General features: G+C 37.0%; 1 protein-coding gene across 1 annotated transcript; it reads left to right on the top strand.

The window, feature by feature from the left end:
* The first annotated feature begins 121 nt into the window (after positions 1–121).
* EFHB (EF-hand domain family member B) lies at positions 122–26101 on the top strand. Its single transcript, XM_030444636.1, has 14 exons — positions 122–187; positions 1267–1329; positions 2383–2526; positions 4306–4486; positions 5088–5198; positions 7002–7131; positions 9154–9221; positions 10271–10425; positions 11232–11439; positions 11804–12010; positions 12497–12678; positions 15628–15784; positions 16215–16249; positions 25751–26101. Exons 1-14 carry the CDS (start codon positions 122–124, stop codon positions 26099–26101), a joined length of 2058 nt encoding a protein of 685 aa, XP_030300496.1.
* The last annotated feature ends 509 nt before the right edge of the window (positions 26102–26610 follow it).

Genomic DNA, 26610 nt, shown 5'->3' with positions numbered 1-26610 from the left:
GGGTGTGAGGGCGGCGGCCGCGCTACGGCGCTCCCGTTGCCGCCTGCAGGGGGCGCGGTGGCGCTTCCCGCCGCCCGCACCGCCCGAGCGGGGCCAACGGTCGCCGCGGCCTCTCGCCGCCATGGCGGGTGAGCTGCGGCCGGTTTACGAAGGGAAGTTCACCGACAGGTTTCCCGAGCTGGCGACCGTGAGTCCCTGCACCGAAGGGGTCCCGCTCTTGCCGCCCGACCGCTCTTTGTGCCGGTCCCTGGCCGTAGGCGCAGCGCCTGGCGCATACGGGCACATCTGCTGTCCCCCTTCTCTCCCCAAAATGCTTCTGGCTTCTTCGCCCCCATCCCTCCTTTTTAACGAAATAGGGACAATTAGACAACAATCTCGTGAAGTCTTGTAAGATTCCAATTCGACCAGTTGTCACGGTTTAGCGTTGGCCCAGCAATTAAACCGAATAACAGATGCTCTCTATTAATCCCCCTCTCCTCCCAGATGAAGGAAGGAGAGAGAGTAAGGGAGAGAGACTTATGGGCTGGAAACTAAACTACACAGCTTTAATGAAACAGTAATGATAAATAGGAAAAATTACTAAATATATACAAATATACAGGAAATTTGATACCATGTTCCTCTCCCATTTCCCCCAATAACTCTCACGTCACCACCGAGGCTGCAGGGCAGCCCTGGGAAAGTCCAGGCTGGACTCCTGGAGTCAGCAGCAGTCGGGAGCTGGAGGCAGGAACGCACAGACTCAGGCTGGGATGGATCAGGACCACAGGCAGGAGAACAGAGTCCTCCCAGGATGCCGAAGCAAAGAGGGACAGGGGAAGAAGGGGAAGCAGGAAGGGATTTGACCCTCGTGGTCCCTCAAATTTATACTGAGTATGACACGTATGGGATGGAATACTCTGTTTGTTCAATTTTGACCATCTATCTTGTCCATTCCTCCCCAAAGGAGGGCTGCAGGTGGGACCTCTTTACTCCTTTTCTCCTTCCGGAGGGCAAAATGTTCCTCAGAGCTGAGCAGTGGCCTTGGCTCTGCACACCAGTCTCTAGCAGTAACCATAAACATCGAGTGTTATAAGTCCTAGAAGCAGACACTGTCTGAGAAACTTGCTGTTAATTTCAGCAAGTGCAGCTACTTACAAAAGACTTAGCTAAAAGCAGAAGTTCAAGACAGAAAATTACCTTTATCCTAGCCGAAACCAGGACACCAGTCGTGCTTATTGGGACAGTGGGTTTGCTTATGGCTTATTTTTCGGTTTTATTGTTTAGGCTGGCAAGTTGTTTCCCACTGGCGGTACAGCATCGAGTTGCCTCACTGAGGTTCTACCCAGGGTGAGTTGGTTTTTCAGATGCTCCTCTTGAAACTTCTGTAACACTGCCTGAAGGTGGCCTACAGGAATGCTTGGGAGTGGCATTTTACAAGGGCGTATTGTGAGAGGACCAGGGGGAACAGTTTTAAGCTGAAAATGGTAGATTTAGTTTATATATTAGGAAGAAATTCTTTACTGAGGGGAGTGATAAGAAACTGGAAGAGGTTGCCCATGGGTAGTCATGGATGCCCTGGAAGTGTTCGGAGGCAGGCTGGGTAGAGCTTTCAGCAGCCTGGTCTAGTGGGACGTGGCCATACCCATGGCAGGGGGTTGGATCCAGGTAATCTTGAGGGTCCCTTCCAACACAAACCATTCTATGATTTTTTAAAATTCCAATTTCATATTAGTGATTGTGTTTTGAGAGAGGTACTAAAGAAAAAAAAAGAAAAAAAAAAAGAAAAAAAAAAATCAGTGAAACCTTTGTATTTTTTCTACATCCTTTCTCTTTAGAAACTACTTTTCTATGTTAGTTTCTGTTGCCTGGAATCACAGCTGGTAGGATTGTAAAACACTTCTGTCAGTTCTTTTTTATTCTTAATGTCTTACAAAGGTGTGACTAAATAGATGTGTTAGATCCCTTAGATATCAGCTTCCCCTTTTAAATGGGTAATTAAAAACCCCCAAAACTGTGGTTAAAATAATTTCTGAAAGAGCTTAATTGATTTGCTGTGAATTGGGCTAAAGATTTCTGAAGTTAATAAATGTAACATATTTTCTATGAAGCATTCCTGAATAAGCTGTTATTCATCTTAAAAATGGACCAGGTAATTCAAACCTAGAAACTGTCTCATTACTTATGACTTGCTTGATAAGTTGCTTATGAGTTGTTTGATAAAATTTAGACTTGACTTTATTGACTTTATTCTCAGAACATCGTGTTACAGCCCTAAAATATCCTCATGCTTTGTTCTTACTGCTGTGGAATCATATTGAAGTGGCTGTCATACATTCTCTTTTAATTAATATTTTGTGACTATCTGGTGTAATTTGTTTTTTTACTTTTCCTTATCTGTAGCCCATTACTCCTAATACCGTGCGAAAATTTCGAAATACAACAAATCCAGCTCCTGGTGTTAAAACGATATTCTATGGCAGAGCAGATGATCCTGACATTGCATCTCTCTTGACACATGGCAGAGAGTCATCTTCTACACACAGTGTAAGAATGTGACTCACTTACTTTTGTTTAAGGATGTCCTTAATAAGAGAAACTGATTTTCTTTATAGGCAGGGATGAAGGTACATCTGAGTGATTTACACTGCAACATTTCACCACTGTTGCAGCTTATCTGAATTTTGAGGTGAATTCATTGGGTTTAACTAGCATGATTGAAATCATAAACCACTTGAAATTCTGTGATCTTATCAGTGACTTAGCATCTGCAATGACTACTGAATTATGAATTCCATTTCGGCATTTAAGTTACTGAACAGTCTTCTAGTCACAAATTTTGCTGCTTTTTTCTTTACTGATTACAGAACTAAATCCTGTTGAACTCTTAGCATGACAACTGCTATCTGAAAATGTGCTTACAGTTTGGTATAATTATTATGTATTCTTTCTTACCTTTGGACTGAAACTGATTTTGTTAGCTAAAAAGTGGTTTTGGGTATGTCAGACTATTTTGTGTGTACTCTTTACTTCAGAAATTATTTTTGTCATCTCAACTCAATCTGAAGAGATAATTGGTGATTTAATCACAAAATTACTGTTCAAATATCTAAAAATAACAGTTCTATTAGAATACATTTTTATGATACGTTTAATCAGCTAGGCTTGTAAACTAATAGTTTTCCATTTTATAAATTAAGATGTTAAGGCAAAGAGGAGTCCAGGTCTCAAAAACAGGTCTTCAGATTGAAGGATATTGAGTAGGACACTTAGTAGGCATATGCAAAATGAAAAATTTAATTGGGTTCTTGGTGTTCCTTCTCAGAAGTTTTATGTTGATTTGTTTAGCCTGTACTGTCTTTTGGAGAATTTTTCACTTTGCATCATTAATTAACCATAATCTGGAGGAAGAGTTGGAATCTTAGTGAGTTCTAGGAGTATGGGTTTGGATCAATTGTATTTGGTACAATTTATAAAATTATTTATTTATATAGCATTCAACAAGCGTGTAATAATAAACCCTTTCTAGAGTCCCCATGACTTTGATGATTAGTATTAAAATAAAATTATTTGTCAAGATTAAAATACACTGAAAAATGTTTTGACATTATAGAAACTTTTTTTTTTTGAGAATTTTTTAATTGTTTTTGCTCTGAACTTGACCTAACTTTACAAGTAACTTCTATTGACCCAAGCCCAATGTATACACTGAAGGGAAAAAAATGTCTAGCCTAGTGCTAAGTTATGATAACCCTGCTGAAGTAATTTCTGTTGGTAAGTCTGTCTAGGATGCAATATTAGTTTTTGTCTTGAAATATTATCTAACTTACGAATCAATAGAACTGAGGGTAACTTTTTAGAGAATAGGTGGTCTTAACTGAGAGATAAGAGATGTTTTTAATCATAAGCCTCAGGAGACATCTTTCCAAAGATGTTGTAACTATAGTAATTTTTACACTTAAATTTTGATAATATAATTTGACTGTTGTTTTTAAAGTCTGGTATGCACAGAAAGGCCTCACTCTAAAATTTTATAAATTAAAAAGTGGAAAAGCTTGCATTAAAAAAAAGAAAAAGTTATGACTACAATGTGTATTGTATTTAGCTGGAGATTCAGCATAGCGTTGATTTTTTGTGGTCTTTCAAAGTACAGTTTTGTTTTGCAACTTTGTAGATGAAGTTATGTCAATGTAATCATGTAACATCTCAGAATACTTAAATGATCAAGCTTTTGTGCATGTGTGTGTGAGCGAATAGCCATGTTGCTGTGTGAATGATTATATTTTGCTGATTTTCTGCCTCCTGTGTTGTTTCTGATGTCTTTAGGTAGCTTCATTAATAAATCCACCTGCTAAGTCTGATTTTCAACAAAAAATACAAGACAAAAAAGAAGCAATCTACCTTAGTAATCGTAAAGCACCCTTGGGCAGATCACATGATCAATCTCCTATGTTACCTGAGGGTTTGGATATAATTAATACTACATTTGGAATAAAAGTTATCCCAGGTAGGAAAAAACATACCTTAAGACATGGTGTAAAACCATACTCCAAACACAGGATAATCAGCAAATTAGTATCTAGCATATATTCTGTGCTTCTGACAATTCCAGTAATAGAGAACTTGTTATTGTAGCAGTTAATTAAATACATGAAAATGTGTCTAGTATTTTTCAGTTACAATGAAGAAACAAGCAACTGAGAACATACGGTAACCAGTAGGGCTTTCAGGTGTGTTGCAGATCTGTCTGTAGATTTCCTTGAAGAATTTACCTTCTTTTTCCAAAGCATTCTAGTAGGCTTAGTAAAAGCTACTACCTTAACATTTGAATCTTTCCTCCATAAGCAAATCACTTACCTGTTGACAATGGATCTCTCTTGCAACAGTTACTTTAATCTCAGTTTCTGTGTTTTTTTGTTTTGTTTTCTTTTCCCCTAGTCCCATGTCATTATGCTGTAAGATTTCTATAGATTTATATGTGCTACAGAGTATCATTCTTCCATACTATCAGCCTATCCTCTAGTAAGATACTGTTTAAATTAAGAACCAACCAAACAAAACACCCATCCTCCTGGCCTCTCCTAACATTATTATTCTTCTCTTTCCAGACATACCAGCTGGAGAGCTTGTAAATCCTCCAAAAAGTTTTGACAAAGTGGATGAAGAAGCCAGAGAAGGGCATGATCTGTATGTTGTGTCACACAATGATTATTATGCAGGTAAGTTCAAAGACATTAAACACATTAAAAAGTTCTAATGTAAATGAAGACAATTGTTCCTCTTTGTGTCCTCAACACATACTGTACACTGTTTTCTGAGATATAGACTATTAATTTTTAATACTGCATTAATATAAATTATTTTTAAAGTAATGATGTGAAAAAAATACTTGCATGCGTCTGAGAGAGCATGATGTGTTTCTAGAACAGTAGATCACTTTGTAGTGGGTGTATTAGACAATAAAAGAACGTAGTGAAGGAGTTGAAAGCCTGGTTTATTTTGTGTGCTGTTTGAAAAGCAAAGTATTTCCAGTAAACTAGAATCTCATAGATGTCCTCCTTGGTTATTGAGTTTGGCACTGTCTATGCAACTGAGAGCGGTCTCGGGCTTAAACGCTGGAGACCATGAGTCCAGTCTATGCCTGTCCTTTCACTTCTGATTTCTTGCTCTAATCAGGAGATTTCAAGCCATATAAACTTTATGATGGGGAGCTCAGCATCAGCCTCTGCTTACAAAGAATTTCAGCCTGCTGACAGGCTCCCTGGAATGCAGGTTCATCAGCCTACAGCATCTTGCCTGTGCCTCTGTCCCACAGGTTCTGTCTCTGCCCTTCCAATGGGCTGTACCTTCACTGTTTCAGCCTTGTCTATACTTGTGTCAAGTGGTCTGTTCAGGGATGTCTGACCTTTATCTCACCAGGCTGCACAGGATCAGAATGACAAATAATACTCCAAAATGTGGTACTTGTATTACTTTTGCAGCCACTGCTATTTTTCCCAGTTCCATCATTTACACTTAGGCAGAGGGGCGTACATTGCTGCTCTATAAGACTGGCATTATAATAAAATTGCCCATTGCACTGGTACCAACAGTTTTGTCATGAAAGAAACCAAAATACAGTTATTTGAGTTGTAATAATGTATGTTTTATATGGAATCATTTACGCAGAAAGGAAATGATAGCGCCCTGTTCTCATACTGAGAAATTTTAGTAGAAGTACTATTAGTATGAATTGAACAAACTTGTAATTTTATTTCCCCTCTTCTCCACCTTTCTTGAGTGTTTTCGTTAAATTATTCATTATCTGTTTCTGTGTCCATTATACCATCTGTCTAGAAGATCATGGAGAGGCCAAGCCAAAAACAAATGAACAGATTTTAACAAATAACAAAAAAAAGAGCTTGAAGAGACAGAATGACTGTTTTTTCTGTGACAAGAAACATGTTTGCAGCTCACTTACATGGAATACTTACGATATTCTTATAAGTGAAGCTTCATTTTATAGGCAAAACTGTACTGATTAATGAGCAAGTAGAGTAATATCTTGTTTACAGTGAAGTCAGTGGCAAAATTTCCATTGAAGTCAACTTAGCAAGTGCAGCACCTCAAGAAAGTGTTGTTTTGTTTTGTTTTTTTTTTTTCTTTTAGGATTTTTTACAAACAAATGGTAAATTAAATGGTACCTATCTGTGCTCAGGTATAGAGGCTATAAACTACTTAGGCTACCTGGTATTTTTTAATTAATTCTGTTTGGTTTGTTGGGTCAGATATAAAAGGACATCCAACTATTACCACCTGAGCAGTTTTTGCTTTTTATTTTGCCTTTTATCTCTACTTTTGACAATGAGGTTATTCCTAACTAGTAAATAAACACAAGGAATGCAAATTAGTTATCTTTAAATGAACAGAATTATTAATTAGTTATTTACTTTTGTTCCTTCATTGTTTTTTCTTAAAAATGAAGATACGTAGTACATGTTTTTTCCAGAAGTAGAAGGTTGAGATGCTTACTTTTTTCACAGGAGAAGCAATAGATAGGAAGTATGACTCTCCAACCCTCAGCCAATCTTTTGTTTATGGAAAAGAAACTCCTCACTTCAACGATGGGCGAAAAGTAGCCAGATGCTTGGATTGGCCTTGTGATCTACAATTGTAAGTTGTAAATGAGTTAGCTACTTAACTAGTGGTGTGAGTTGTCAAGAAGAGTGAGTCTTCCTATTTAAGGATAGTTTGACATATCACAATCCCATCCTTTGCTATATTGAACTGAAAGAAAAATGCAAGAAGTAATTTTCAGAATAGTTTATCCAGACCAGTTCTACAATATAAAACAGCACTTGGCATGTTGTTAGGATTACTTAAAGACATCTTTGATTTTAAACGGTGAGATTTTTCAATTACTGAATTTGCGTTTGCCTTGCAGAAGAGTTGGCATTTCCTTCAAATATATAATGTTTTTTAATATTATTGCAAAATTGTTGAATGTTGTTAAGCAAATCTGTGTGAGAGTTGTAGTCATAATTTGTAGGAAGAGAACAGTATCAAAACAAAGTGATACTTTAAAAAAAAATTGTACCTCAGCTTGGAAAAGCCCTTGATCCATAAGTAAACTAAGATACCTTTCAAGAACAAAATTCACTCACGTTTGCCAAATATCCAGCATCTTTTTCTGTCATGGTTAAAATTATAACTGTGTGCTCAACGTTGCCACTGCAACACATTGTTACAGAAAGGGACTCTGTGTTCACCCTGGTTAGGCTGAAAAGTGTGCAAGATAGTGGAGAGAGCTGTACTATGTCTATTAATCTGAACTGATCAATTTTGTACCAAGCAAATTACAAGCGTTCTGTAATGCCTCATTTTTTCATCCTGTCTGTGTCAGTTAGGAAGGTTTGAAAGAAATTACTGTCTCACCTATTGTTTGGGATTTGACCATTTCTCTTATTCTGACACTATTTTTGGTCATTTTTGTCACATTACCTTTTTACTTCCTTGGAAAAGGACATGTAACTAAATTGTGTGATTATTAAGCAACATGCATCGGTGTCAGTAAAATCATTACTGCTTCATAAATGCTTCATAAATCTCTGGGGATCTGGAAGAGCTTTTTAATTTAAAAAAAAACAGTGCTTATGAAGGGCTACAGTAGTCCTGAAGTACAGTGTGATCAGGATGCAGCCGTGCTACAGATCTAGGGTTCCTCAATGTATTCAAGGCTGTCTTTGCAGATGCTCTAGACTTCTGCAAAATTGTGTCTGAAGACTCACAAGCAGCATTATTGACTTTAGTAGCAAAATTTAATTTTAAGCTCAAGATCACAGACTTCAATGACTCTGGAGGATTATGCCCATAGTACCTGTAGGGACTGAACAAAAATATGAGCCAATTTCTCCTTTCCCGTTTACTGTGTTCTAGCTTAATGTCAAAGGCACCTGGAGTGTGAACAACATGAAGCAGTGTGATCAGTCAGGGTATATGGGTTGCTCAAATATGGGAAAGGTCAGACCCAGCACTAGTATTACAAGACAGATGCAAGCTAACATATTTTAATTTAGTAAATTTTACATCGTCCACATCCTATGTGTAAGATGAAAAAAAGAAAAATACACTAAAGTAGTTTTTGCATTACAGTGCTTCCATCTCTGTGTTGTTTGTTTCGTATGTTAGAACAAACCAGTGATGCTCGTCTCAGTTTTCATGGAGGTATCTGATTCATGTAACATTTTTAATTATTAAACATAAAGATAAAATGAGTACTGCATCTTTTTCAAATTACGAAATAAACAAACAGTTCCTTTATTTCACCAACAGCATCTTAATGTTCTGATAAATAAAACTGGGCCAAGTTTTCCAGATGGATATTGGCTTGTTTGCTGTTTTTGTAAACACAAAACTGTATATGAAAAAGCAGATATATTATTAAACTTTCCCACTTTATCCAAAAGTAGTACATTTGGTTGTGTTATATTGCAAACAGCAAATGTTCTAAACAAGTTTATTAAGGGATGCTTTTCTGGAATGGCAACTTTGAAGCAAAGCACTTGATAAATAAATTTCTGGTGAATTATGGGCATCATCCCTAACTATATAACAAATGGCAATGTTTTTTAAAAATAATAGCATAGCAATTAATAAATTATTTGACAATTAACAAAGAAATGTGCTTCTTGACAGTGCAAGAGAAGCTATGAAAGTTACCCCAGACCGTACATTTGGAATGCTGGTCCGTCGAGATGCATATGGTAAATTCAGGGGCAGAATACAATCTTAGCTTGTCAGTGAAACTATGCTGAAGTAATTACTGTTGGTTGTGTAGCATATAATATTCCTAAAACCATAGTAAAAAAAAAAAAGACTAATAAGAATAATAAGTTTTTTAAGGTAGCAGACAGAAAAGAGAATGAAAATTAAAAAATATTAATTTCCATTATGATAAAATTTTGAAAGCTAGTCAACTCAGATAGTTGATGTTGGGCTTGATGGTGGTATTAGTCAAGTTATTTAATTAGTCAAGACTAGTTAAGGCTTGTTCAAATTCTACGTAAGCTTTTACACATTGTTTATTATGTAGTGTAATAAAATTAAATCTTTAAAATGTCTAGTTATGCTTGTCCTGTAAGGAGTAGCAGAAAGATCTGAACAACAACAAAAAAATTATTAGCAAGTAGAAAACAATGCATATTCATTGCTATTAGAAGGGGGTTAGGTGAGCTACTTCTTTTTCTTATTGGCCTCTGAGTGAACTAGCACTCCAGAAATTGTCCTTCAGGACTTGCATAAGGTCTGTAGCTCAGTGTTTAAAAATACTAACAGGCTTAGGTTACATGGAAAATAGGACTAGTAACACAAAAATAGTACAGTGTCTTTCTAAAAATCAATGGTTTATAATTATTGGAAATTGATTACATGGACTTTCCCATTGCTTCTTATAAATATATTGAAATATGACAGATTTGGAAGTGATAGATCTGTAATATATGTTTTTTTATTTTCATCCATCTAGACTTCGAGGAACTCATTGCTTTCAGAAGCTTTTGGAAGCAGTGGATGGATTTGTGAAGCTATGTTAAGATATTTACAATTTTTTTTCATATTAACTGCATCTGAGTAGAGAAATCATCATATGAACCATTTGAGCTTTTAATGAATTGGCTATGTCAGATGCTCAGCAGTGCTGAAAGTCAGCATCTCAAAACTGAAATTGTCCTTTTCCTTGAGACTGTAAGCCATTAAAAAAAAAATCCATCATCTGTATATGTGCAATTGGTTGGGGAAGTGTTTGTTTTTGTAGGAGTTGGTGATCTTCTTCACTGCTGGCCCCCATATGAGTTCCTCCATGGTAAGGACAGAGAGATAGCTGTCTTGACTGCAGTGCGACAGAGTTTGAAGAATGCTAACTATGAGAATTTTGACATCTTACTAGAAGCATTCAGGCATTATGATAAGGTTAGTGCTTTGAAAATATATATAAATGTATACATTTGAAATGTTATAAATGTAATGGGATGTGTGACATTAGCACTCCTGATCCATGGAGATACAGGCAGAAAAAACGCAAGCATAGCAAGGCACATGTAGATGAATACTATAAAGACAAGGTAACTTCATAGTTCTTGTGTGTTAGTTCTACTGTGATGTGCTATGGACACAACAGTACTTGAAGCCTTTCACAACAGTATTTGGTAAGGTAACAGCAAGCAAGGTACATGGGAGCAGGAATCACAGCATTTTTGCTCCTCAAATTCATTATTTCCTCTTAGAATAAAAATGGTTGAAGGGATTTTGTTCATATTTTCTTCCAAGATATAGTTTTTGACTGAATTACCAAGGCTCAGAATTTCACATCTCATCTTTTTTTCTCTCTGCAAAAAAGAATAGTTGTCATTCCATATATAACACTAATTGTAATGTATGCAGAATGATTGATGCCTTACTTTGAAAATAAATCTTGGATTTGCCTCAACATTTATGGTTAGATTGTTATCTTGTTCCAATACCCTGTCACATTACTCTCTAATCAAGATATTAAGTTGAAAAATATTTAGTCACACTAATATTCTGATTTTTAATTGGAAAAATTGGAAACCCTGAATTAATCAGGGTTTCTTTTTGTACTCTGCAATGCTACTCTTTCTGAAATGATGTGCCTGGTGCTATATATGTATGTGTATATAAGCATATATGTAAGCGTTCCTTTTTGGTGGACATTTTTCATATAACTGTTACAACAATTTTTATTTTATTTATAATAGAATAGTGATGGAATGATAGATAAAGATGACCTGCGAAAGTCCTGTTTTCAACTTAATTTGAATCTGGATGATGAGCTCCTGGATTCCTTATTTGACTGTTGTGATTTGAATAAAGATGGTCTGATTAATTACACGGATTTTACAAACTTTCTGAACTGGAAAGACAAAATGGCTGTTGATGAGTTTGAAGAAAAAATAATTACAAAAGGTTGGTGACTTAATACTGGCAAATTAAGGAGGTGATCTTTTTCTTAAAACAGCTATTGAAAGGCCTTTGCTGCTGTAGAGTAGGTGCTCCTTTAGGAGGATAGGATTTAGGTGGTGCATTAATCCTTGTCTACAAACAGCAGTGCCTCAGATAAAAATGTGTTTCAGAACCCTGGAGTTCTGTCATTCATGTTGAAAATGTCTCATAAACGGGTAGAAAGGAAGAAATCTCTTAGAATCATCAGAAATGCAGATTACCTTTGTTACCTACTTCATAGTTTTTCAATGGTTCAAGCAAAATTTTTTACCTCTTACTCTATTGTGTGCTAGTACCTGGCTGTACCATAACATTTTTTTTTTTATAGGGAAAAAAATTGATCTTGCTTCTCTGCCTGAAAACACAAAGGTAAATGATGAGCAGTTGCTGAAGCAGGAAGTTCTTGTGTTAAAAGAGCCAGGAAGTTCAGAAAAGACACCAAACCCACTCACAAGATCAACAGATAATATAATTGCAAATTACCAGACAACTTCTTCTCAGTATAATGCGGTAGTAGGTGGTCTTCCAGCAACCTGTAAGTACACTGGAGCATTATTTAAGACAAAACCATGAAGAAGTTTAAAAAGTATTGCTACAGGTTCTACTGATAAACAATAGTGAAGTAATTTATCAAACAAAGTTTGTTAAGAATTGTGGCTTGGAAGTTGGCATGGCTAATCCATTCAGAAAGTGAAAGTTGATATTTCTTTGAAAAATGATGCTTGGAATTTTAGGACAACAGTGTCTTCTTGGAATCACTTATAAATATTTTCAGCTGAAACTACTGGATAAGTGTTAAATATTACTGCAAGATTTCCTGTTGTCATGGTTCACAATGTAGCTGAAGCTAGGAATTCTAAAAATATGAAGAAAAAGAGATGAGAAAGAAAATTATGTAACTTCTTCATTCAGTAGAGATGAAGCATCAAAATTGTTCTTTTTCATACAAAATGTTTTATCTTCTTTTGCACTGACTCTACATCCAGGCTCTTCCATGCTACCTGTTGCTTGACTTCCATAGGTTATCCATTGTGTGGGGTTCCAACTATCCGGTCAGATATTCCTGCTCCTCGAATTCGCCGCGTCAGTGACAGAACTAATTATGGTGATGAGGCCAATGCTTATGCATTGATGTTCCCTTCTGTCTTCAGTCAAAAGGGAGTTTATGAAAGAGACATTTTTAAAACAAGACCAAAGGCAGAGGTATAGTGCATTTCTTCAAACTGTTCTTCTAAGATAAATCTACCTCTAGCCATGAGGGAGTGAAAAGTCATCTTACCAAATAATTAGCTTGTAGAAGTCATTGTTGCAACATTGCTCACTTTCGTTACATGTATTCAGCTGTCTGAAAAGTATGTACTCTTCACTTTTAAAATTACTCATAATGTTAGATGTCAATTTTGTTGAGATAAAACTTTTGGTAAGTAATAAAAGGAAGTGTGCCAGTTTGTTGCTGCTCACGTGATCCAATGCGGTGTTGGATGAGGGTTGGTAGTTAATCTGGGGTTTAAGATTGACTTATCCTTTCTGTAATGTGAAAAGGGCAAAGCAGTTGAGAAATTTCCATCCTTGGACATATGCAAATTTCTGAGCAAAGTCCCAAGCAACATAGTTTAATGTTAGAGTTAATCCTGGTTTGATGATGTGGTTGGATGAATGACCTCCAGAGATCTCTTCCAACCTGTTATTCTATTAATAGATGTCTTCAAAAGCACAGGTATTTACAGGTGCATAAAACTAGTTTCTGTCACAGAGGGATGTTCAGTGGAGAATTTTACCCAAGTTGTGTCCTCAAACAACTTGCAGGTTTTACTAATGGCAAATTTGGCAACCTATTTGGGCATAACTCCTCTGAGTCAAGGTCATAGGCTCACATCTGCAAAGGACTTGTACAGTGACAGAGGACATAGGGTGTCACTCACCAATGCTGTGCCATCTCATATTTCCAAAGAGGACATCAGTTTGTAGGGACTTACTTGGAATCTCTTTTTTTTTTCAGTCTCATATTTCTAGGGGCTGCTACCGCTCTCTTATCTTACAGCCCAGAATTCCTCATTCATAGATACTAAAACAACTTCACTCCTTCTCCTGTATTGTGTACTTTTTTGCTTCTAGATTTGTATGCATTTTCTAGTGAAAAAATATTAACAAATAACTTCATTATCTGAAGTACAATTTATGTGACAATTGTAACAAAACATGAAATTCCAATCTAAAATGAAAAAAGAAGCCTTGACAACCCTTCCCTTTCTAGTAGTCATATTAAATATTCATTCACATTCAAATGTGGATCTGGAACCTGAATGTATATTTTACAGAAAAGAATGTTTCTAATTAGTGACTGGGAATGTAAAAGAGGTGATACTGTGTTCTATGCATATCCATAAAATAGCCTGTCAGAATGTTGTGTACCTGAGCATTTACCATTTTATAATCTATCTCAGAAGCAGGGAATTGGTGCACGCAGAATACAGCTAGCAGTAAATAGAGTTCATGCTTCATTGAGAAGCCCACTATACCTGTCAAGCACCAGATAGAACTCTCTCTGAAGTTATAATGTGGCCTGAGATGTCATACTCCATTGTAGATTATACAGGCTATACAAAGTTCACTCTAGAAGCACCTCTGAGCATGTTAAATTACTGTATATTAATGAAACAGACTGTTGTGAATGTTTTAGTGATGGTCTTTGATTTATTTTGATATGGAGTGTTAATATTTTCAAACATGTAATAGCTAATGAAATTATTATATGAAAACCCAGAGTCATTTAATACTAGCAGTTTTTCTATAAGCCTGTAGAAATGAATGCAAATTCTGACTATAAAACAGTTTAATGAGGTGACTCTTCATGTTGCAAAAGAACAAGGTCGTTCTAGTGCCTGCTATTTTCTTTGCCGGAATTCATCCTGGTCTATTGAAGAGAAGTTGCATAACTAAGTAATAGTGTGTAATTTGTATTCAACATGATCAGGTTGATAATAAGTAAGGCTGGGTTTAACTCTGCCTGCACACTTGATAGCCAGTTGTTTGAGTATTTTATGGCTGTTGAATAGCCAGGACTGATTTGTATTTTAATATGGTGAAACTGAGTTATAAAAGCATGTAGTCCTTAATGGTCACAGCAGTGATACTTACAATGGAATATTGCTTTTAGTTTAATTTTTAAATTTTATCAGCTTGCTGAAAAAAATAGATCAAATCTGTTTTGTTTTCCTCATGAGCAATATTATTGATTCAACTGAAACAACACCTATGCTTGAAGAAATAAAATTTAGTCTGTGTTTACCTCCTGCAATTTCATCTGGCACAAACTGTTGTAGATGTATTGGCTAATATGAAGCTGTAGTTTTGCTGTACTGTGGATCAGACCTACATTTATACAACAGGCAGCTGTAGAGAAAGATAACAAACAAGGCTGATTTGACTGTATTAAAGGTTTGCTTTATCAAAGCATGCATAAAATATCCAGGGAAAAAGTACAATGTGTGCAAATGCATGCAATTAAAGAAGCCAAAAGTTTGCTAATATTAACAAAAGCACCAGTCATCTCAGTGTTCTTCTAAAGCTTTCTCTAATGAATAAACAGGTTAGTATAATGAGGTATGCAGAAGGAAACATGTAAGTGAAAGAATAAGGGAAAAAAGGATCTTTTAGGTTGAATTACTTTGTCATAAATCTATAGCAAGAGCCAAAGTTGATGTGAACCATTTCATTTTAGCCACTTCAACCATTATGTGTACCAACTGAAGATTTTGCATGTATTATTGCTGTAAAATGCAGACAATGTGATTTATATCAATAACTTCAAATAGTAAAAGTACAATGGCTAAACAGGACTTACAGCTTTTAAAAAAATGTTTCCTTTTCCCCGAATCTTCTGTGTTTGATATTTTTTTTTTTATGTTGCATCAGTATTACATTAGTAGCTAAAGGCGATTTTGTACACCAGAGCTTTCATCCCAGTCAGATTCAGTTTTACTTAAGTGGAAACTTCTTTGGTTAAAGATGCAGGATTTGGTCTGTGTTTTTTTTGTTTAGGAGTAGGAAAATATTCTTTGTCAAATAGTTTGCTACTATATGTAAAAGCTTGACCCTATATAGTTTAAAGAAAATGCTGACCAGAGTTGCATGAATTGTATTATTTTGTAGATTGCAGAAATCCTACGCAATATTGGTGTGAATATTTCACAAGAAACATTTGAAGATATATGGAAGCAAGTCTGTATGAAACATCAGAAAGAAGAGGTGTGTGTAGAAAGCCTCAGAAATGAACTGAATGAAATACATGAATCACACACAAAACCCAGTTTATAATTCTAGTCTTTGGGCATTGCATTTCTTTAAAGTCTTAATTCTAGTGCTAAATACAATAAACACTTTAAATAAGGTGTGTTTACACAACTGGAACTCATTGTTTATTGTATTTCTGAGTAATGGATTTACCACATATGTTTAAATCTTTCTGCTATCATTCCATTTCTTGGGATATGGTATCTATACAAATAAAAGAGGATACAGCATGTTTGTGAATGGAATTTAAATCTTAAGTTCTTTATTTTGTCTCTTTTTACAGTGTTTCTGAGTTTAAGCAATACTTTAAGTGGGGACACATTTTGCATTTTTTATTTTTTTCTCTCATAAACAGGAAGACATTTTCGAAAGATAGGCAAAACCTTTTAAATATTATTACCATAGAATGGTATTTTGCTTTGCTTGTAATGTTCCCTAATTTCTAGGTGACAAAGTGGTAGCTAACAGAGATGTGCTTGTGGTAAGTTACTTCATATATTTGAAAATTCACGGGATAAGATGCTTTACAGTAAGACATTAAGGAGGCTGCATAGTCACAGACGTGGGATCTGTTGTGTCATCAGATAGAGTCCGTAAGTACCAATTGATTAAGAAGTGCAAAAATAAATGCCTGATTGTGTGGCATAGGGCTCATATACTTTATGCAATCTTATGACTGCTGGTAGCATTTGGCAAGCAAGAAAAATTGATATTTAGAGAAGTATGTGCACATTACAGAAAGATACAGGCTAGGTAGTCGGAAGAGTTTGGGGGGGCTTTCAGAGAGCTAACTTAGCTGTGACCAATGCAATTTCTTGGGAAGAGAAACTTGAAAAACTTAAGAAAAACTCTTGATCATTATGGAAATCTCAATGAATATATATTTGAAGTAAAATAAAAATAAAAAATGCAATAAATGCTAAAATCTACAGCTGTGAATTAGAATGTTCAGTCTTCACATGTAAAACTGAGCTTGGTGTAAATCAGCTGGAAATTGTTTGATATTATTTTTAGGCTTTTTCAAATTAATTGAAAAGTAAGATCCTTGCCTGAGATAATCTTTAACATACAGGATCTCAGGAAGGACATAACTTTGTCACCTATCAGGGCTGTAATACCTTGATAAGTTTTGGAAGGTTAGATAATGTTGCCATCCAAAAGGCTTACTGTTTTCTAGAATGTAAGTAGACATCCTATATATCCTAAATAGTAGGAATGTATGTGTAATGACAGCTTAAAATGTCATTTCAACTTTTTTTCTCATTTGGCATTCATGTGATTGTTAAGGTTCCTCTTTTGCCAGTGTTCTAGGAGCTTGTAATTTACTAGCTTGTTAAGTGAGAACAAGCCAAGACCCTACTGTGTGTTATTATTGTAGCATTAATAGTAGCTGTCTTACATCAAGTAGAAAGCATTTGCTTCCTGGTATCTCCAGGGAGCAGGTGGTGGAAGTGCTGCTTTATGAAGGTAGCTTTTTTCTGATATGAATGAAAGTTGAGTTGTTGCCTTGCCTTCCCATCCTGGAACTCTGCACATGCACCAGAAAGCGTGTAGAAAGCAAACTGACAGATCATGACAGAAAGATGAATCTACTGCTAATTTCAATTGAACTTGCTATGTTAGGATTTCACTACCTCCAGTGAACTTATTTAAAGTGCCTCTTCTACTTTACTAGAATGTTTAGCTTTGTTAATGAAATGGAGTTAATATTGTTTGTGGACAGTCTGCTAAATAAATGTAGAATAAAGAACACTAATAAATCATGGTTCAGTATTTTGCCAGTATGTTTCTAACTGCAGACCAAAAGTTTCCTTTAGAGGTTGGGTTTGAAAAGAACTGGAAGTGGTATTCAGCTAAACTTACCCCTTCTGAAGCTTTAAAGGATTAATCATTGATCAGATCTGTAAATTCTACTTGTAGGTGCTTGTTTTTCATTATCATATTCATATGAGGCCTCTGAAAGACTTAATCACTGTGACACAGTTACTTCAAAGGAGTTTCCCAATCCCTGTGTTTCCTTTTGTTAAATGCCTTATGCAAATGTGTAAATTTGCTTGGTGCAAATTTTTATGTTTCATTTCTGTTTGCTTTCCCAACGTGTAAATTCAATGACATATTTGTAGGCTTTACAGCAGCAAGTCGTGTTCTGTGATTTTTATGATTCTCTTAATATATTCCAATAGACAGAAAATAAAAAGTTTACTTTCTTCTGTGCTACAGAGTGTTTATTTTTCTCTAGGAGCTGATGTAACTAGGAGAGTGCGCTGCCTTTCACTAACCTGTGGGCCATATCTGAGGCAAAGTTTTACAGAGAAGGTTAGCAAAACAATCTTCACTCTGACTCAAAAGCCATGCATTCTAAGAGCAGACATACAAACTTAGCTCTTGCAATTGCAGAAATTGTAAATATGTTGATTTGTGTGGACAAAACTAGTAAATGGCAAAGCCTGTCAAAGGTAAATATTTTGGTAAAACGAGTAGTCATATTGGGCCAAATTGTCTTCATAAAATTTACATAAAAAGTAACACTGGATAAAACATACAGCACATTCAGGTATTTGTACACTGATTCTCTGTTGATCTCTATTTCACTAAGAGCATTCCAAAGAATAGCATATTTAGTAATTATGCATTTTAAATTTGCTGAATTGAACTCTTAAATTCATCTTAGAGCAGATGTATTAATTTACAGGGACAGAGCAGGGAAGTCTTCATTTCCACGTATATCACTGGTTTCTTCTCCCCAAAAGCCATGCCAGGGATGCTGACTTTCAATATCTGTAAACATTTATCGTACAAGATAAGGCTGCAGATGGTAATGCACAAAATTCCTTTTTTAGTTGTTCTATATTTCTTGCTCTTAATCTTTAGAATGTGAATATTAATATAGGTAAGCATACAGTTAGTGTGACTTGGCAATGACTTCTGCTGTGTAAAGCAGATGTTGGAGTCAATTATTCTTTTTACTGTTGTTGTAATGAAAAAAATTATCTGTGCAGTGTTTGAGGGGCTGGAAGATCCAGTCCACTGTGTTCCATGGAACTGTAGGTGTTACTAAATGTGCATGCTGCCTTGGTATTATTACTGCATGATTTTGATATATGTCTTTTTTCAAGTAAATTAAAATTACTAAGAATTCCTGGTTTTCAGTGATTTACCTGACTCAAATAAATTTCCTAGTCCTGGAACTTGTTCTTAGAAGTGAAAGGTGAGCTTTGGTTGGTTGGTTTGTTTTTTAAACAACTGTATGTAATTATTTGGGTCCTGAATAGAATGCTAATAAGGCTTCATGCTAAGAAGAATACTCCAAATAGATGTCCAAGCACAAAAGGTGGTACTAGGGCAGACTGCCCAGAAATATGATTTAGGTCTTCGTCTTGCCAATAGATATGAATAGGTAGGATGTTTTTGGAATGATTTATACATCCTAATTAGTTGGTGTTTGCCATTAGGAGATATTTCTTTGGAAAATGGTTATTTGCATTTGACAGTCTTTCATTGGGCACCATCTGCCTGTGTGGTTTGACTTTGCAAGTGGCCAGAATCCTTTTCTAGCAGATGGGTATAAGTTTAGGCATGCCAAAGAACCACTAAATGCTGCATGGTTGAGAAGCTGGGATAAGATCTGTATTTCTTTATTACTCCTCTGTTAATTTTGAAAATGCTGGCATAGATTATGCAAACCCATAGGTAAGATTTTGGCATCTTTGGTCAGTATTAGTCTGCAGAGGAAAAAAGTATTAAACATTAACATTTAAAACAGTCTTCACAGTGTTCCTATTTGCTAAGATTGGTGGTTGTTGATTCCTGCCAAATGTGTGATGCCTCCCTGAGCAGACTGAAATAGATCAAACTTGTAGAAGAACTTGTACATCCTAGGCCCACATTCCTGACTTCTGAGTGTCATAAACATAGGAAGCTGGTATTCCTTGGGACACAAATACATGCAGCTGTGTTCTGAAATTACACACTAGGAGATTAGGTGGAAAGTTCTGTAATACCTAAACAGTAAATCTTTGGTGTATTCTGCATGTTTTCAAAGTTCACTCCTCATTCCATTGCCTAGATACAAGTGAAAAATCATTGAAATAAGAGGATGGGGTTCAAATGGTGCCCGTTAATTGTGGCAATATTGTTTTCCTGGCAGTTTTGAACAGAGTCTAAAGAGGCATGTGCTATCCCATGGTAATGCTTTAATAAAAGTATGTCACCTCAGTGAGTGACAAGGCTGAATGCATAACAAAATGCAGGGCTATTTTTTGCTAAGGAGCAGTGAGTATCCTAATGTAAAGGGTATCTGTAGGGCAGCCCAAAGGTTCTGTCTAGCCCATTGTCCCATCTCACAGTGGTCAAAAATGTGATAGGGGAGAAGCAGCATATCAGGGCAAACATGATGGTATTTCTTCCTAGCAGCCTTGAAGTGCTTCGATCGCTTGATCTTCCAGCACCTTTCTAAAAAGCAGACGTTTTCTTTATATTCATTGGTCTTCAACAGGTTTTGCCTCATGACCTTGACCAGTCTGCCATTGAAACTTTGTGATACTCTAGCCTCTGCAACACCTTTTGGTAAGCAGTTCCATAGCTTTAGCTATGCACCTCACAGAAAACTAGCTCATTTGCTTATTTCAAATCATCTTTCTGATATAGCTTAATGTCATGCAAGCTAATTTCTCTGCAGAAGCAACAAACAGATTTCTATACACTGTCAGTGATATAGATATTTATAGACCAGCGTTGCATCCCTCCTAAGTCCTAGCAAGGGACTGCTTGCCAAACTATTGCCTGTGGAGAAATTATTCCAAAGTGTTCTTTGGCCACGTTGCTTTCCAGTGAATATTTTCTCACCATGCAGAACCTTTCCTGAGATACAGTGAATGTAGATTTAACTGTGACAGAAAGGAGCTTTCTCTGTTTTGTTATTTTATTTCCCCTCATAACAGAATTAAGAGTGATTACTCTATTTCAAACATGGAGGCAGGGGTATTTTCAGAGATGTTTTATGCATGTATAGGGCAGCTGGCACAGGCCAAGTCAGTAAGGAACTGCTCAGTGCAGCAACCTTGTGAATACAAAGTTGTATGATTAATGCAAACATAGTCCCCCATGACCTGCTTTCCTCCTCTAAATGCACAGAGTCAAGTGGATTTGATTCCAGATTGCATGTTGTTGTTGGAACAGAATTTGGTTCAGTTTGTATACCTGGACAGTCTATGTGTTTTCTTTAATAAAATGCTTTGAAGGTGTTGGTTTGAAGATGAAGCCTAAGATTAAACTGGTTTTGCTTTAATAAATACTGTTTCAATGCCACTACGGTACATGTAGGAAGATAAATTGTTAAGCTGCTAGTGAGAGACATTTATCATACTGAGATATAATTCTTCCTTTGCATAATTTTAGCAAAGACATCTATAATAGGCATAAATTAGTGCACAAACTCCTGGTAAGGCTGTGAAAATAAAGATCAGGTTCACTACGTTAGCTTTTTTTTAAAATTCCAGGTGTCTTGATTTAGGGCCAAAGTTAATGCTATCTGCTGGTTATCTCTTTGTTGTTCAGTCCCAGTGGGAGTGTAGAATAATAAATACTATCTCTGTACTCTTCTTCTCATTCCAGTGGATTTCTGTGGGTTACAAAACAGCTCTTGTACAATGATTCACTCAAAGGACAGTACTGCTGAAAGCCAAATGTGAACAGATTCCAGACTTTTGATCTCTCAATAAGCATCTCTCTTGAATTCCTTGCTGCACCCTCTTTAGAATAGGAATCTGTACAAGAAAATGCTGAGGAAAAAACAAGCCAATGATTAATCACCTCGTTTGAACTGGACTTAAATTACAGTTAAAATAGTAACAATTCATAGGGTTATTTTGGTTTTTTTCTTGCTGTTTTTGGTGTATTTGGGTTTTTGTGTGTTTTGTTTTGTTTGGTTGTTTAGTTTTGGTTTGGTTTGGTTTGGTTTTTTGTCTGTTTTTTTCTTCATTCTACAGGGGAAACAAAGACTTGCATTGGCATTTTTTAGAACAAGTGTTAAATGCACTTATAGCTGTGCGGCCATCTACTGCAGACAGAAGGCAACTGTCCCTGCATACATGCAGGCATAGAATCACAGAATCATAGAATTGGCTGGGTTGGAAGGGACCTCAGAGATCATCAAGTCCAACCCTTGATCCACTACTTCTGCAGTTACCAGACCATGGCACTGAGTGCCACATCCAGTCTCTTGAAATATCTCCAGGGACGGAGAATCCACTACTTCCCTGGGCAGCCCATTCCAATGCTTGATTACCCTCTCCATAAAGAAATTCTTTCTAATGTCCAACCTAAACCTCCCCTGGCACAATTTAAGACCAGGCCCTCTTGTCTTGTTGAGAGTTGCCTGGGAAAAGAGACCAACCCCCCCCTGGCTACACCCTCCTTTCAGGGAGTTGTAGAGAGTGAAGAGGTCTCCCCTGAGCCTTCTCTTTTCCAGGCTGAACAGCCCCAGCTCCCTCAGCCTCTCCTCATAGGGTCTTTGCTCAAGTCCTTTCACCAGCCTGGTTGCCCTCCTTTGGACCTGCTCCAGGACCTCAATCTCCTTCCTGAACTGAGGGGCCCAGAAATGGACACAGGACTCAAGGTGTGGCCTCACCAGAGCTGAGTACAGGGGCAGAATCATAGAACTGTCTGTCACAGACCTGTTTTTCTTTTCTAATTTAATCATAAAGACTGTTAAGTAAAGTAATTTACCCTTGTGAAACCATCAGTTATCCCATGTTAAAATATCACCAGTTTAATACATCATTGCTTACGATAGTACACTGTTCACATCTAAAGTTGCTTTGACATGAATCTGATAGCAGTGACAGAGGGATAAATTTTGTGTCAAAAGCTTAGATACCATAACAAAGATTTCTCTCTTGAACAATAGCTATTGTTTCTTAAAAATTGGGGTTATTGCTTGAAAACAATAGCAGTAGCCTGAGTATGTTGTCACTGAAAGTGCTAGTGCTTCATTTCTGACTCTTTTTTTGCTTAGAGCTATTTCCCACCATTTGTTTGTCAGGTTTTCAGTTCAGACGATTTACTTAGGAATAATATTGAGGATAGCAGGAACACACAGCCTAATAGTGTTTGCAGGTGGCTGGAGATGTGCTAACAATGCTCCAGTGTCATGGTTATTGGTCTTATTATTTGAGAACAAGAAGAACCGGGTGATTATTGAATAAAATGCTGCATGACAAACATTGGTTCATAAAGCTGGGCATGGTTCAGATGATTGGTGATTGTTTCCCTTTCTATTGCTGCTTCACTGGAGAATTATGTGAGCAGAGTGCTATCCTGAAAAAAAACTTTGCATGAATTGAAGGGCCCTGGGGCTCAAAAGATGTCAAATGTAATGTCAAATTCTCCCTCTGGTTAACCAGTTAACAGAATTGGTTGGGAAAAAAGACCCTGTTTGGAATTAAAGGAAAAGAAACTCATGTTTCATACTCAGCTTTGTATGCTGTTACAGAGTTTCTCTGTATTTGCCTCTTAAGAGGAAAAAGAAAGAAAAAGGATATAAGGAAACAGTCTCATCTTTTTTATTATTCCACTGAATAAAGTAAAGCAAACATAGTAAGACGAAAATAGGAGAAAGTAGCTAAATGAGTAATATGTGAAAAGACACAATTTTTCTTTTGAAAGGGAACAAAAACTTGCATAATAATTGTTTATTTGTTTTCCTTTGATAAGAACAAAATCCTGAAGGGACTTTTCAGTCAGCTTTTCCATCGAAGAGCCTGCATGGAAGAAAGCTATGATTCTCTAAGGGAAAGTGCCTGAAAGTACATTTACCTTTTCTTGAAATATGGCAGAAGGTTTGTGAGAAGAGATGTACTGTACCTGTCGATAGAGTAGCAGTCATTCTTCAGTACTAAAAGATTGCTTTTTGAGAGAGATTTTGTGTGTTGGATTGTATGACAGCGTGTGCCAGTACAACGTGTGCCTGACTCCCCAGTGAGTACAATGTGCAGTACCTTTTAAGGGACTTTTCCAGAGGTTGGTTATACTGCAGATCGTATTTGTTTCATGTCTAGCCAGACTTTCTAGTCAGTTATAATTCCTGTAGTGAAACAGAAAATAAACATCAGTTGAGAAGTATCTAGAGGTTATAGAAAGGCTATTGCATGTATAATAATGAAAAAAGTTTATGAAATAACTTCATTTACCCAGAAGAAGCTTATAAACTGAAAAGCAAGTCTTGTTCTTCTTTTGTACAGCCCTTTCAAATCAAAAGTGCTCTTTTCTAACACAGGGAGAATGGGATATTCAGATAATGTTTTATTATCCCCAGAGGTGTGGGAGGAAACATTTCTTGTTAGACAAAGGATTATTTTGTGAAGAAAGGAGGAGGAAATGAGGGAAAGAGCAAAAAAGAGGAGGGGTGAACAAATTTCTACAGAATGTGTTTGTCTTTGCCCCTCTTATTAAATCATATAAGAATTTTCTGCATAGGAGATTTTTTTCTGTCAATCACCTAGTTAGAAAAAGGCAAGTAAAGGCAATAAAATGATCACTCTCTCCTTATTCCATTCTTACTATTTTTTTTTTATAATAAACTAGAATAATTTATTCTGCGGATCCTTTATACCGAATGACTATAGAAATATGGTCATAAATCATTGTTTTTTGCTAAGGTTTTAGCCATGCAATAGACATGATATTTTAGTCTTAATTTCACTAGAAATACCAATATTTATCACTTCATTGAGTGACTGCTGTTGGGATGATGTGGAAAATACACTTGCCTTAAATATTTTGTGGGGTTTCATACAAGTGGGAGGATGAGTTGTATTGCTTCACTTCATTTTCATGGCAATATTGAGAACTGGAACATCTCTATTCATATTTCTAATGAGCAGTCCGTTTGTTCAAACTTCTAGGTGTTGTTCACATCTTTAATTCTAGGATTCCAAGTTAGTAATTTTATTATGGAATGGTGAGTTGCTCAGGACGTTTTCACCCAGCATGTAAGAGCATATTTAATTTTGATGATTGAGATATATGAGTTAGGATAGTTGGTGATATCAAGCAAAAAAAACCTATTCCTGTCACTTAATTGTAGACAATTTATTGAAGTGCCAGCTTGCTTAAATGTTCCTTTATATTAAGCAGAAGAAAAGATGTGCACTGGCATGGCAGTTCAGTTTTTCAAACATTTTTCTCACTTTCCAAAGTCTAAGGAAAGTTTTGGAACCATTTTGATGTATCAGTTGAGCACATGGAACTTGGTAGAATGTTTCTAGGCTCCCTTCTTCAGCCCCTGGCCTTCTTTTGTGCCTTCCACGTGCATGCTTATTAGATTACCATTGGGGGGAGAGTAGTTTTGACAAAATCACAGAATTGTCATGATTGGAAAAGACTTCTCAGTTCATGAAATACAACTGTCAACATCCACACCCCCCAACACCCCCAATAAAATCATAGAATCATATCTATATGATGATGTCCATTAAAGCATGTCCGGAAGTCCCTCGTCTACATGGTTTCTAAAGCCCTCCAGGGATGGTGGCTCCACCATCTGCCTAGGCAGCCCATCCAGCACCTAACTACTCTCTCAGTAAAGAAAGTCTTCCAAATATCTAGTCTAAGCCTCCCCTGGTGTAACTTCAGGCCATTTATTTTAGCCCTATCATTTTTTTACGCGAGGGAAGATTTTCTCAAGATTCGGTTCTTTTGTTTGTTTGGTTGGTTTTTTGGTTTTTTTTTTTTTGTTTTTTTGTTTTTTTTTTTTTTTTTGGTTTGGTTTGGTTTTGTTTTTTTTTTTAACCAGTGGCCTTGCTTTATAGCACAGCCTGTGCTCAACATTTGCCTTTAACGACCATGCCCTTCAAAGCTCTTTATTTTCACTTGGAGGCAGTAAACAGCCAGGGAAGAAAGCTTCATCTGCGCGATTACAACCTTCGAGTTTAAATCCAGCTCTCCACTGCTGTAGCCTTTAAAACAATGTTACTGCGGGTAGGGACGGAAATTTAGGGATTTTTTTCCCGTCCCACCGCCGCTCGGTACCGGGTTCCCGGCGGCGTCCGGCGGCAGCGGGAGGGACGGGCGGAGCCGCCATCCCAGCGGCAGGGGGCGCTCTCGGATCTCCACACTGGGAAAGCGCCGAGCGACCGGGATCGGGACCGGGATCGGGACCGGGACAGGGAATCGGAATCGGGACAGAGATCGGGATCGGGACAGGGATAGGGATCGGGACCGGGACTGTGTTGGGGTTGCTGGAGCTGGCGGCCTCTGCGCCGCCGCAGCACTCAGCTCAGAAAGGCTTCCCCAGAGGAATAGCAGCTGCTCACCGGCGGATGGGGTTGCTTAAACGCTGCATTTTTCACAGCTGAATTTTAAGGTGAAAAAACGTTATTTTGGTGACATCGTGAGCTTCTTCTGTCTGTGTAACCCTTGTTCTCTGAGAGAAATGGAATTCGGTAATTTCAGAGCGTTAGTTATAATGTGTCAATAAGTACCTTCATATGCTTTTCCCCCTGCTATGCATTTGTGTAGTTAATCACTTTGATGTAGCGTTTGTGTAACTTTACTTATTAGAATCATATAATCATGGAATGGCTTGGGTTGGAAGGGACCTTAAAGTTCATCTAGTTTCAATCCCCCTGCATGGACAGGGACACCTCCCACTAGACCAGGTTGCTCCAAGCCCCATCCAACCTGGCCTTGGACACTTCCAGAGATCAGGCATCCTCAACCTCCCCGTGCAATCTGTTCCAGTGCCTCACCACTCTCACAGTGAAGAATTTCTTCGTAATGTCTAATCTAAACGTATCCTCTTCTGTTTTATAACCATTACCTTCTGTCCTATCAATTCGTGCC

The sequence above is a fragment of the Calypte anna genome, chromosome 2 (genome assembly GCF_003957555.1).
Source record: "Calypte anna isolate BGI_N300 chromosome 2, bCalAnn1_v1.p, whole genome shotgun sequence".
Classification (NCBI taxonomy): domain Eukaryota; kingdom Metazoa; phylum Chordata; class Aves; order Apodiformes; family Trochilidae; genus Calypte; species Calypte anna.
This window is presented reverse-complemented; position numbering and strand designations above follow the sequence as displayed.

What these genes read in the sequence shown, in the direction of transcription:
- EFHB (XM_030444636.1), top strand. Translation starts at nt 122, where the DNA reads ATGGCGGGTGAGCTGCGGCCGGTTTACGAAGGGAAGTTCACCGACAGG. An exon ending in CATTCAGGCATTATGATAAG is followed by an intron (nt 10,426 to 11,231) that starts GTTAGTGCTTTG and finishes TATTTATAATAG; the next exon opens with AATAGTGATGGAATGATAGA. An exon ending in TGAATCACACACAAAACCCA is followed by an intron (nt 15,785 to 16,214) that starts GTTTATAATTCT and finishes CCTAATTTCTAG; the next exon opens with GTGACAAAGTGGTAGCTAAC.